At 36.1% G+C, this 13045-nt stretch overlaps 2 protein-coding genes and 1 pseudogene across 6 annotated transcripts; 2 read left to right on the top strand and 1 right to left on the bottom strand.

Annotated features, from left to right (window-relative positions):
- Nucleotides 1-592: 592 nt before the first annotated feature.
- LOC116004790 (serine/threonine-protein kinase PCRK1-like) lies at nucleotides 593-1669 on the bottom strand. Its single transcript, XM_031244960.1, has one exon. The coding sequence runs from the start codon at nucleotides 1667-1669 to the stop codon at nucleotides 593-595; it is 1077 nt and encodes a 358-aa protein (XP_031100820.1).
- A 2235-nt stretch (nucleotides 1670-3904) lies between these two features.
- Nucleotides 3905-7145, top strand: LOC116003803 (annotated as a pseudogene).
- Nucleotides 7146-7847: 702 nt separating this feature from the next.
- On the top strand, nucleotides 7848-11317 carry LOC116004442 (pyridoxine/pyridoxamine 5'-phosphate oxidase 1, chloroplastic-like). 5 transcript variants are annotated; one of them, XM_031244495.1, is made up of 12 exons: nucleotides 7848-8085; nucleotides 8167-8205; nucleotides 8362-8517; nucleotides 8610-8715; nucleotides 8814-8947; nucleotides 9154-9378; nucleotides 9454-9542; nucleotides 9982-10032; nucleotides 10255-10450; nucleotides 10542-10612; nucleotides 10872-10967; nucleotides 11076-11317. In XM_031244495.1, the coding sequence occupies exons 1-12, from the start codon at nucleotides 7957-7959 to the stop codon at nucleotides 11149-11151; spliced, it is 1368 nt and encodes a 455-aa protein (XP_031100355.1). In that variant the 5' UTR covers nucleotides 7848-7956; the 3' UTR covers nucleotides 11152-11317. The 5 variants fall into 5 exon arrangements, with proteins under 5 accessions (XP_031100355.1, XP_031100357.1, XP_031100358.1 ...); XM_031244494.1 differs by having other exon boundaries at nucleotides 7850-8085; nucleotides 8793-8947; XM_031244497.1 differs by lacking the exon at nucleotides 8362-8517 and having other exon boundaries at nucleotides 8793-8947.
- The last annotated feature ends 1728 nt before the right edge of the window (nucleotides 11318-13045 follow it).

Below are 13045 nucleotides of genomic sequence, written 5' to 3'. Positions count from 1 at the left end.
AGGCGGCTGGCCAGTGCCTAGCGTCTAGGCGGGATTTTTGCAATACTAATTAGAGTATATATAGTTAAATTAACAAAAAGGAAGGCATTGAAATTTTGAAAAAAAAAAAAGTATATATAGTGACTAGTCAAGTAAAAATGCAAAAATTACGTAACGTAAAGAATTGAGTTTATTTTCCTTTTAGTTATTAATCTCGATTTACTTGTAGTTATAGACTTTAAAATTGTTTCAATTTTGTAGTTTAAATAATGCCTATAGTTTGCAAAATGTTACAGTACAAAATTTCATCCCACTACATTTTAGGACAATTTAGATTAAACATATAACATTTTTTAAGTTAAAAAAATAAAAGTGAAACAAATCAAATTTCATAACCAAAAGTGAAAATACTAATCCTTAAATGTAGCAACGAATCAAACCAACTACTAATTAGTATTATACACAATTTTTTTTGTTAGACCACCAAATTTCCTAAGTCCTAATTATAAGAAGACACATTTAACCACTTTCATGCTCAAACTAATCCATCACCAGATATCCTAATTATAAGAGACAGTTTTGAACACGCACTATAGTCAGACTAATCCACAATTTAGTGGTCGAAAGACTCTAATTCTTCATCGACATACTCGACCTTGGACTCAGAAATCTTGTCCAACAACTTATTGATCTGCTTCATTGAAGGCCGTGCTTCAGGCCGTTTCTGCAGGCACATTCCGGCGATCGTCACCATCTTCAGCACCGTGGCCGGATCATAAAACCTCTGTTCCCCCCTGATCAGCCTCGGATCCATGCTCGTCTCCATAATGCTCCGATCGGAAAAGCACTTCATCAGCACATCCAGCACCGGCGTTTCCTGGTCCGGAGCGGAGGACAGGGGTTTCCCCATGAGCAGCTCGCACAGGAATATTCCGAACCCCCAAACATCGTTCTCCTTCGTGGTCGAGTACGAGGTGAAGAGCTCCGGGGCTCTGGATAGGAACATTGTGATGGATTCCGGGGTTAATGTGGGGTCGGCCTCTTTGTGAAGGTCGGCTATGGTTTTGTACACGTTTAATTTGGGGAAAACGGCGTACGATAGCTTGACGTTTAGTTCCTCGTCTAAAAGTACGCACCGCGAGCCGAAGGTTCGGTACATTACGCCGTGTTCGTGGAGGTGTTCCAATGCGAGCCCGGTTTGGATGGCGATTCGGATCCGCCTCTCCCAGGCGAGGGGTTTGTGGGGCTTCTCGTAGTCGAGGAGGCGGTCGTGCGCGCTGCCGTTCTTGACGAGGTCGAATACGAGGAAACAATAGGCCCGATTTTCGCGGCGCCGGTCCGGCTCGGCGCAGTATCCGACGAGGTGGACGAGGTTCGGGTGCGAAATCTTCTCGAGTTTCTTGATTTCGTTGAGGCATTTGGGGAGATCTCCCGGCTGGAGGCCGCGGCTGAGGTTTCTGACGATTACCTCCATCGTCTTCGGCGCGTCGCGGTCAGCGACGGGGGGGTTAATGTGGAGGCCGCGGCGGAGGGTTCCCTTGTAGGTGTCCTCGCCGATTCTGTTGCCGGCGTTGAATTTTCCGGTGGCTTTTCTCAGTTTCTTGTAGGTGAATTTCTTGAGCGATGTGGTTGGCAATGGAGGGAAGAGGTCTTCTTCTCTGCCGGGGCTGAAACACCGCGCCCAATCCATGGTAAATTGTGATTTCAGAAACTCTGATCTGGGATTAATGGATAGGTCATGTTGAAATAATGATCGGATAGATCACCGGAGATAATATGATGTGGTTCAATTCTTGAATCTTGTTTAAAAGGGGAAATTAAATCTGCGTGAAAAAGCGATGCATATACTTGGGGAAATAATTAAACCGGTTTCTATTTTTACCCTTCAGTTTGAATATTAAACTTGGATGGCAACATTTCATTTCGGTTGAATGGAGAATATGAATATAAATTGGTTTGCTTTATCAATTTTTTAAAATTAATAAATTTAATGTAAATGAAGGAATTAGATGTTGTGATAAAATAAATTAAATAGACACTTAAATATTTTTTAAATTTAAAAAGTAAAAAGGGAAGTTGCACTTTTAAACAGTCATAATTCCAAATTACGGAGTATAATTTAAATGACAGTAGGTGTAAATAATGTGCCACTTAATTAATCTCATCAACTAATTTGGGTAGATTAATAGGTTGCTGAAAAAAAAAAAAAGGATACATGAGATTCATCCAAACTTTTACAAGAAAGATCGTGTTTACACATGCACACATTAACTTTATTTTTTTATTTAAACGGAGAACCAATTATAGCAAGAAAATAAAATTAAAGTTAATTATGTAATGTGCTAAAATTAAAATACTAAGGAGGATTTGATAAATATCTTATCAGTCAACTTTTGACTTATTTGATTAATTCTAGTTGTCTAACTTGGTCAATAAATTAAAATGAGTAATTGGTAAATAACTTTTTATTGAGAGATGACAAATAAATTTTTAGTTTAGCTTATTGATGTTATAAGCTAAAATTGAAAAACTTAGTTGGAGTTCTATGTTGGTATTAGTTGATTGCGTTTTTTTTTTTTAAATCTAATTTATCATTAATAGTTATTGGTTATTGAGGTATTTATATTTATTTAATTTTTATTTCAAATTTACATGTTTAATATTGAATTATTTTTACTTAATAAAAATAATAATAGTTAAAATAATAAGTAACAACAACAATTATTATTAATAATATTATTATAAAATAAACCTATTTTAAAATTCATACCTAAGACTAAAAATAATTTAATCAATAAAATAATATATTCCTATTTTTTTGAAAATAATATATTCATATATTTTAAAGGAATTTAATTTACAAGTAACACCCTAGCATTAAATAGTTAATTTAATAAAAAAATTTCTTACAAACGGCTAATACTAATAATTGGTCAAAACATTTAACACAATCTTTTATCGGATAACATCTAATTGCCAAACATCTCTCAAATTAAGGTGGTTTTTGTACTTTACTATCAAATTTGATATATATTACCATGTTTATTTGCCTACCTTTATTATTTTACTATGGATTCAAATCCTTTAATTAAAAATACACATTGGACATTGCTTTAATCGCGCAACGCGCGTGTGATAACTAGTTCTTTAACAATTGTAAAATACATTATCAGTCTCTTCTATACTTTTAAACAACATAATAAAAATAAGATTAAAAAATACTCCGTATTATTCATGCATTCAATATAGAACTTTAATATGTATACGTTATATATTTATCAATTTTATTTTCAAAGATTTTTCTTACTTACATTTTTTTCTTTTGAATATTATTAATTATGTTATAATATAGTATATGCCAACGAATTAGTTAATTTCTATTTGAAAGAGCTACAATTATGTAGTTTAATCACAAGTTAATTTTCAACAAAATATTCCATATTTCATAATAATTTGAAATAGTTGAGAACTCAATAGTAGAATTAACTACTTTTGAAAATGCCAAGCACCTTGTGCTCGATGGCAGAATAGTGGTATATTGGTTCTTTGTGCTCCAAGTTGAGTTTATTAAAAAAAAAAAACTACTTTTGAAAATATGTCAATTTTTTCTTCAATTGCGCCTTCGGACATCCGGCAGTTACCCTTTCGGTATGATGCTGCTGGAAATTTCCGATGGCCGGAAAATGGTGACACCCGGAAGTACCTTCCAGTGGATACTGGATATCGCTGCTACCCAATTGTCTGATTCATCAAAATACCCGACCCGAAAGCTAAGCTGAAAGATCAATGAATCTTGAGGCAGAGAATTCTGAAACCTCAGTACGAATTCCAGAGCTTGCAGTAGTGACAAGAAATATGAATAGAGGCAAGGGTTATATTATTTATTTACCAATTTTTTGATGGATATATGATGCATATCTAATAAACTGTAGGATTCGAATGAATCGGTTAAAAGTTAGGTTAATTTAGTATAGATTTCTTGAAAATTGTAAAATTTATTATTGTCTTGCCTGAAAGGGGAAATGTTGATGGCCGGTATTATAATATGGATTGCAGACTTGCAGTATAGGGGAAATAAAGAACATCTGGAAACACTTAGACTGATGAATGGTGCTTTTGGCCATGGCTGAAGAGTAAAGCAAAGATGTCCATAGTAATATTCTTACACTTGAAGTGTAGGCATGTAAAAAATTTCAACATCTTCATCTACTTCCAAGCCAAGCCATATAACCCACTAAATCCTCCATTTGTTAGTACTAATCACTTCATATAAATTAATTCTCAATGGCTTCCCTGGATATATGTAAATCAAGTAACACAAGGGAACAACCAGAGCCCATAAATGATGGCAACAATGGTTTTCATCATGTGCTTTCTTGTTTTCATGCTGGCAACTCTTGTCTGTGCCGAGAAGAGTTTATATGAAGAGATTAATGTTTTGAAGGAGTTTGAGGACTGGGAAGCGGAAGAAGGTGATGGAGTTGAGCTGTTGGACCTCCCATCGTTCACAAAAGGTCGTGGGAATAAGGTTCTTGTCAATGTGGATAGCTTCGGTGCAGTTGGTGATGGAGTTGCTGATGATACTAAGGTGATATTTCTCTTGATATATCTCTTGATATGGTTAACTTAGATTTGGTTAAATAATACTTCATATGAAACAGCCCATTTCACTCTTTTCTAGTGATCATAGAAATGTTAAACCATCCTGCTGCTGTTGTTATTAAGCTAAATTCGAAATAATTTTGCTTTCTACAATTTACCAGGCCTTCTCAGATGCGTGGAAACAAGCTTGTTCTATACCAAGATCGGTCCTCTTGGTTCCATCAGATGGCCGTTACCTAGTCAATGCAACAAGATTCAAAGGGCCCTGTGCTGGCAACTTAATAGTCCAGGTTGCACCCCAAATCCTTCACATTTTTTTTGTTTTTATCTTGCGTTTTCTCTGGAGTATGATACATTTTGGACTTTATGACGTTTATGTGGTCATTCAATCATCTCTGTTACTAAATTACCAGATCTTTAAGTCATATGGCAATATAATAAATGATTGGTGACATTGTTGGAAACAGATTGATGGAACAATTGTAGCACCAGATGAGCCTAAAAGTTGGGATCCGAAAAACCCACGGGTTTGGCTCGTTTTCTCAAACTTGACTGCAGTTTCATTCCAAGGACAAGGAGTAATTGATGGCTCTGGAAGTAAATGGTGGGAAGCCTCTTGCAAAAAGAACAAATCCAATGTAAGCATCAAACATACAAAACATTGTGTTTTAACTAGAAAAATATAATCCGAATTCCCATTCTCACTAATTTTCTGTTTTCCCTTATTAACAGCCTTGCAAAGGAGCACCAACGGTAAAGATATCAGTCACTGAATTATGTGAATTTTGCTCAGCATCATTTAAATATTTGGATGAACTTAAGTTGAAATTTTGATTGCAGGCATTTACTATAGATTTAAGTTCTGCGATAAAAGTAAAGGGCCTTACAATTCAAAACAGCCAACAGATGCACTTCACCATTTCTCGATCAGATTCTGTACGCATCACTGGCGTACAAGTTTCCTCTCCGGAAGACAGTCCTAATACTGATGGAATTCACATAACTGAATCAACAAATGTTATCCTCCAGAACAGCAAAATTGGAACAGGTCCCCAAATTACGCTCAAATGTCATTTATATTTTAAAATGAAAAACATTGCATAAACATCAAGAAGAATGACACTTCAATGGAAATGTCTTGCTCACAGATTCATTTAATGAAACTGCATTTTGATATGTAGGTGATGACTGCGTCTCAATTGTCAATGCTAGCTCCAGTATCAGGATGAAGAATATCTATTGTGGACCGGGCCATGGAATCAGGTGACTCCAATCAAGAGCATTATGCAAGTGCAATTTTAAAGGATTATTATTGCCAAAAGCCCCAAAACTGTGTCATAACTCATAATAAATATCAATAGAAGAATATCTGTATTTTAGTGCACCTAAGGGTGGCTTAATTATAGTCCCGACAAGAGTTTATCTCACAATATGATTTTCACTTGCCAGCATTGGAAGCCTTGGAAAGGACAACTCCGTTGCCGTAGTCACAAAGGTGGTATTGGATACTGCATTTCTCAGAGGTACTACCAATGGCCTTCGAATCAAGACCTGGCAGGTATTGCTATTCCTTTATTCTTTATATTCTATATTCCATTTCCCTATAATTTTCATTTGTTAAAAATTGCCTTCACCTCCTGGTTTTTGTGTGATATGAAAAAGAACTTGCAGCAGAACTTAATCCTAAGACACCGCGTTAATGTTGAGATAAGACAAAAAATATGTGTTTGTTTCGGAAAATGATGTTTGTTTCAACTATGTTTTTATCAAGCATAAAGTCTGTTACTTTATGTCAATCTGGTAGGGAGGGTCTGGTTATGTCCGTGCAATACGTTTCCAGAACGTGATGATGGAAGACGTCTCCAACCCCATTATCATTGACCAATTTTATTGCGACTCTCCAACAACTTGCCAAAACCAGGTACACTCGAGCCTAAAGAACATATCTCTATCACAAAGACGAACCTTATAGTATACATAATAACGCACTGTTTCTTTCTATTCGATAGACATCTGCAGTGGAAATAAGTGAAGTAGTTTACCGGAACATCACTGGAACTTCAAAGAGTCAAAAGGCAATGCAATTTGCTTGTAGCAACAGTGTTCCCTGTACTAACATCGTGTTGAACAACATCAATCTGGAGACCCGAGATGGCACTGCCGAGGTCTACTGCAACTCTGCCACTGGCATTGGCTATGGATATATACATCCGTCGGCTGAATGTCTCGACTCATCTGACAAGGAGATTGAGCAGGAAACGAGGGCTGAACTAGCTGAAGAAAACGAAGAGCTACGCCTCATTCATACTGAGCTATAACTTCTTACATGATAAATACTGAACCAAACATCTTGTCTATGTATGACTATCTATGATTTTATTTTTGGGTTTTATTATTGCTGATATTAGTGATATGAATATTGAATAGTCTCAGATTGTGAGATTACTAAATTGTGAGTGTAATTGCATAATTTTGTTGCTTTTCAGATTTTATACTCCGAACCATACTCTTGTACCCAAAAGAAAAACAGAACTGAATATATATATAACCAGACTTTTATCAGACCTTGTATGTTGTATCTAAGGTTTTTTTGTGTGTGTGTGTTTAAAATAAGAATGTATGAATAAAATGTCACTCTATATAACCATGTATGTATGCATGTTTGAAAACTCATGTACACTAACCCATTGGGCCACTCCAACTTCTTGATATATATGGAAGTTTTCAAGTGAAAACAAGCAAATTTTATTGTGGACTATGGTTCAAAACGGTGCCGTTTCTTTTAACGAAAACAAATGGCACCCGTTTAGCTAGGTTTGTCAACTTTCAGTTACTTTTTCAACTATGTTGTCCACTGAGATTCAAATCCACTCCCATCCATGTAGGAGTGTATACCGGGTGCCATTTAGACCACAAGGTCTTTGGCAGCCTAAAATATAAATCAAGTGACATGATCTTTTTAACTTTTGACATCCCTAGTGGGCTAGAGGTCTTGATTAAAAGGTTGAAGTGGGCTTGAAGTTGTCTTGATTAAAAGTTATAGTCCCACTAGTCCACTGGGGAAGCCCAAGGTTGTGCCATGGATGAACGGTTGGGAAGGCCCAGATGTGGAAAAACTGAAGTTGCAGGTTTTAGCACTCTACAGCATATAAGGGCCCATTGGAACATCAACTTCAGATGAAATCTTTTCCCCCAAGAAAACCAATTACAACTTATCATCATTATATTTATAGTTTTCTGATCCGTCTCTGGTGGGGTAGGTGGTGGACATTCAAATTGGACTTGAACTCTTAGTTTGATTGACACACTTTCAAATTCCCGAAAGGAGTATATATATATGGAAAGAATTGGAAATGTTGTGGATAAGTGAGAGTTATGGAGAGTAAAGTTGATAGCATTGAGCAAGATGGTGTGGAGAATATATCCTATCTAACGCAGGTACAAGCTGCACAACTGGATGAGCTGCTCACAGGTCCTCTTGGGTTTACTGTTCATCAGCTCATGGTTAGTGTTTTCATTATTTGATATCATTGAAGTATGTCTGATATATATATGCTTAATTGTTTTCTGGGATTTCTCTTGAAGGAATTGGCTGCTCTAAGTGTTGCAACTGCTATTGCAGAGGTAGTAGTGTTCACACAATCCTGTTTAATTGTTGATGAAACTACTATTTATGAGTTAATTATAGATTAATCTTCATAATTGGTGCTTTAGCAGAATTAGGTTAGGAAAATCGTTTACCACTATGTCGTATACCAAAAGCACTTACCAATCTTACAGACTTATCGATCAAGTGAACACAATCGTGTCCTTGTGATCTGTGGTCCGGGGAACAATGGCGGTGGGGGTCTTGTGTCTGCTCGCCATTTACGTAATTTTGGCTACAACATATCCATTTCTTACCCAAAGCCTCTTTACAACAATTTGGTCACCCAGGTAAGGGTGGGACTAAAGTACTAAACTCAAGCATATATCATAATACTTAATATATCACTATCTCTAATGCATCACATCAATGCATTTTGTAGCTTGAATCACTCTCAGTTCCTTTCCTATCTGTGGAAGATCTAACTCTGGACATATCTGAGAGCTTTGACATTCTGGTTGATGCTACCTTTGGCTTTTCCTTCCTCGGTATCGCCCTTATTTTGGTTTTATTCTTCGAAATGCAAATTGAATTGCTAGAGTTTGAAATGTTAATACGCGTCCAGGTGCCCCGAACCCGCCTTTAGATGATCTGATACAGAGGGTGGTGGCATTACAAAGTAGTAATCAGAAGGCAGTAATTGTGTGTGTGGATATTCCATCTGGATGGCACATTGAAGAAGGGGATCTCAGTGGCAAAGGCCTTAAACCTCACATGCTGGTGCTACATTATTCTCCTTATTACCGTTATTTTTGTACATTCTATCCTATCCATGGTATCTATTTAACAGATTATGTTAAGGAATAGGACTCACCTTGAAACCTTCTTTATAGAAAGCAACAGAGATGTCATCAAACTCTCGTTATTACTTTTAGATTTGAGAAGTTCAATGAATGTTACATTCTAAGCTTCTGAATATAATGTAGGTATCCCTGTTTGCACCAAAATTCTGTGCCAAAACCTTTCATGGTCCACACCATTTTCTGGGTGGCAGGTTTATTCCAGCAGCCATTTTAGAAAAATTTCAGCTGCAGTTACCAGATTATCCAGGCACTTCACCGTGTGTTCGAATTGGAAAGGCTTCGACGGGCATATCATCCTTGAAAGACAAGTATTTTGAACAACATGTTGAGGCTGATCCCTTTGATCAGGTAAAATTATTTGGCCTTTTTCATACTAGAGTTCCCATGTTGAATTGCTTTGATCTTCTTTTCAATTCTTGGCAGTTCCAAAAGTGGTTAGAAGATGCAATGAGTGCAGGCTTGAAGAGAGCAACTGCTGCTGCTGTGTCAACCGCGACAAAAGATGGGAAGACGTAAGATTATATGTATATATGCCATTCCCAAATAAGCTCTTCTTCACTCCCTCTCTATCACCATATTTTTCTTGCGTTTCATCTCAACTAAAAGTCTAAGCAGATAGTTGCACTGCATATTTATGTTTATATATTATATACTCAACACGCCTCCTCATGTTTATATATTATATATTCAACATGCCTCCTCACGTTTATATATTATATATTCAACATGCCTCCTCACGTGCTGCGAGCCGGTTATTTTTGGCGGGCTTCAAACAATACGTGTATCATAGTCTCTTTTTGTCGAGTAAAGCATGGGTTCTCTCCAATACCAAAAACTGAGTCATATATTCTGTTTCAACTAAAAGTCCAAGCTGATAGATGAAGTTGACATTTATGTGCATTCACTAATACTTGAATTGGTTTTATGAAAACCACACATTCTTAACTGAAGGTCATCAAGAATGGTGCTGCTGAGATCAGTAGACAGAGATGGCTTTGTCTGGTAATTACCCACTTCCTGCTTTTTCTAGCTACACCAAAACCCGGAGAAATTCTTCATTTTTCTAGAGAAACGGAAAACGGAAAATGCATTTGTTTCTATATTTCCACAACTCGAAAACTGAAGAACCGAAAATCAGAGAATTGAAGTAAACACAAACGAGATTTGACATTAATGCACTGTTTTTTGGTTCTGTAAACTGGAGTTGATTAAGTTTGTATGCAGGAACTCCAATTATGAAAGCAGAAAGGGTCAGGATATATCAGAAAACCCTCATGCGGCACTTCTTTTCTGCTGGAGTGGTTTAAACAGAGAGGCAAGAGTAGAGGGAACAGTGCAGAAAATTTCTGAACAAGAATCTGAGCACTACTTCTACAGTCGTCCAATAGAAAGTCAAATTGCAGCTTTAGTTAGCAAGCAGGTTTGAAATCACTTATTCATTTTTATACATACACACAAATATATTTCCATTTATTTTATTTTCTTATCTCTTTATATAACTACATCTCCAGAGTACTGTAATTCCTAATCGTCAGACTCTCCACAACGAATACAAAGATTTGGAGACCAAGTACTATGATGGGTCAGTACAATTTTTTGTATGGTATAAAACATAAATGTGCAGTACTAGTTCAACTATTAATTTAGACTTTTTAGTTGAGACGAGAAAAGTATTAACAATTGTATGAGGGGCATGAGTCTAAACTCTAAAAAGCAAAGTTATTCTTATAAATCAAATAGATCTTTTTTATTGTAAAATTCATCCATCCCGACCTTATAAGTTTTTTTTAGATATAAAGTAAATTTAATGTAATTTTCTATCTTGTGGTACGTGCATGCAGAATTGTGATTCCCAAACCAAAAAGCGCCGGAGGATACAGGCTTAGACCGAAAATGTTTGAATTCTTGCAAGGACAAGAATCTCAGTTGCATTATAGGTACGTCATATGAAGCTCTTGACATGTAGGGAGAAATTTGGCACTTTTCTTCCCTACTTGAACTAATTGATAGGAGAAAAAGGCAAATTAATGATTATATATTAACAGGTTGCAATATACTGCTCAAGATATTGATGGAAAGAAGGAATGGAAAATAGATCAATCCACTTGTGACAAGTGTTAAAATATTATTACGTTGTTGTAATTGTTGATCATTTTATTAGTGGTGCATCTTTATTACATAGAATTTTATTTCAAAGAAGGATTTTGGAGTAATGCTCGATAGTCTTGAAATGCTGTAAAAACTTTCCTAGCCTAATACAAGACAATTTTAAAGTTGAATATATCAAGAGATCTTTGCCGGTGCTGACTTGGATCTCGGCTCCGCGCTCTATTCGGTCGGAACCGGGTTCGAGAACATTCGACCATGAGTTGAAAGACCCTGGCGATTAGCCACTTCATATCAAGCACTTACCGCCCCTACCATTATATTTCCGTTTTTCATTTGGATCCTATCAACTTGGAGAGTGTCTAGATTAAGACACTTCTCGTGGCCGCCTTTGCTCAATTTGGCTCAGACCTTGATGCAGCGACTCAGGCATTACTCAATAGAGGTGCAAAAACTTACAAGAGGCGGAAGCAGGGTTGGTTGCATACCTGCTATAAGTGGGAAGCCCACATGCCTTACATATAAGTGTCATTTAAAAGATTTCAGTTACACATTTTTAATGACATTTTCTTATGCATTACTTTTATTTGTACAACAAAATTTAAATTTCTTATGCATTACTTTTATTTGTACAACAAAATTTAAGTAAAAAAAGAATTTATGGAGAAAAGATTAATTTCTTATAACTAAAATTAAAATTCTAAATAAATTAAAAAATCTTTCAACTAGTCATCTTTCAATTATTAATCCAAATTGGACTCCCGGGAAGTAGCTTATTAGCCATTGATTTGAATCAATAAACTATGTGCAACATATGTGATTTACTTTCTTATGTTCATTTGCCTACTATAATTAAAAAGTGAAATTTACTCAGTAGACACTCTCGGATAATTGCTGTGAGTTTCTCTCATTATTCAAAAAAATAAAAATTTTATTTATTAAATACTGCACATTTTTTAATAACCAAATTAGGGAAAATGGACAATTAAGCCATCGAATTATTTGGGAATTAGCAATTAAGCCATCGAACTCAAATAAGTTTCAAATAAGCTACTGAACTCAGAAAAACAAAACAATTAAGCCATTAAATCTGAAAAAATAACAATTAACATTTTTAACAGGTCATTTGCCTATTCCGGCCACCGACAATGACTTTTTCGGTGACCGTCGAAAAATTCCGACGACCGTCAACGACCGAGCCGTCGCCGGTTGCATTTTCTGAGCGGACCCTCGTCGGAGAAGGTGACCATATCTAGTTGCCTTCCCCAAGGAGAAGGTGACCTCTGGTTGTCTTCTCCGGTGAGGCAACCATTTTTGGTCCTCGGTTGGAAAATGCGTCCGTCGTCGCTAGAATTTTTCGCCGGTCACAGGAGAAGTCGTCGCTGGTGGCCGGAAAAGACTGGAAAAGACAAATAACCTGTTAAAAATGTTAATTATTATTTTTTGGGTTTAGTGGCTTAATTGCTTTGTTTTGATGAGTTCAGTGATTTATTAGGAGCTTATTTGAGTTCGATGGTTTAATTGCTAATTCCCAAATAGTTAGATAACTTATTTGTACATTTTCCCACCAAATTATATTGGAATAAAACATCACAGTTCATTAAGTGACTAATCCGACACCAAATTATATTGGAATAAAACATCACAGTTCATTAAGTGACTAATCCGAAGCTACCTAACATTATTTTGTTATTCAATGAATGATTCCCCGACAACTATACCTTTTTCTTTTTATCTTCCCAACAACAAACTATGCTGCTATCTTTCACTTTAGAAAAAATAGCACTCGTACCATTATTGAGTTCCTGCTTGTATTACTTCCAGTTGCTTCTTCTGTAAAGCTTACACACAATCAAAAAAATTGCAGTTGCACTATCACAGACAAACAGATCTAGAGATCCAAGGATAG

This window comes from Ipomoea triloba, chromosome 14 (assembly GCF_003576645.1).
Source record: "Ipomoea triloba cultivar NCNSP0323 chromosome 14, ASM357664v1".
Lineage (NCBI taxonomy): Eukaryota > Viridiplantae > Streptophyta > Magnoliopsida > Solanales > Convolvulaceae > Ipomoea > Ipomoea triloba.
Note: the sequence above shows the minus strand (reverse complement) of the source record. Positions and strands in the feature narration are given on the sequence as shown.

Excerpts from the sequence above, each read along its gene's own strand:
- LOC116004790 (XM_031244960.1), bottom strand. The coding sequence starts at position 1,669 with ATGGATTGGGCGCGGTGTTTCAGCCCCGGCAGAGAAGAAGACCTCTTC.
- LOC116004442 (XM_031244494.1), top strand. The coding sequence starts at position 7,957 with ATGGAGAGTAAAGTTGATAGCATTGAGCAAGATGGTGTGGAGAATATA. Across the intron at positions 10,033-10,254 it reads GACAGAGATGGCTTTGTCTG|GAACTCCAATTATGAAAGCA; the intron begins GTAATTACCCAC and ends GTTTGTATGCAG. Across the intron at positions 10,968-11,075 it reads GAATCTCAGTTGCATTATAG|GTTGCAATATACTGCTCAAG; the intron begins GTACGTCATATG and ends ATATATTAACAG.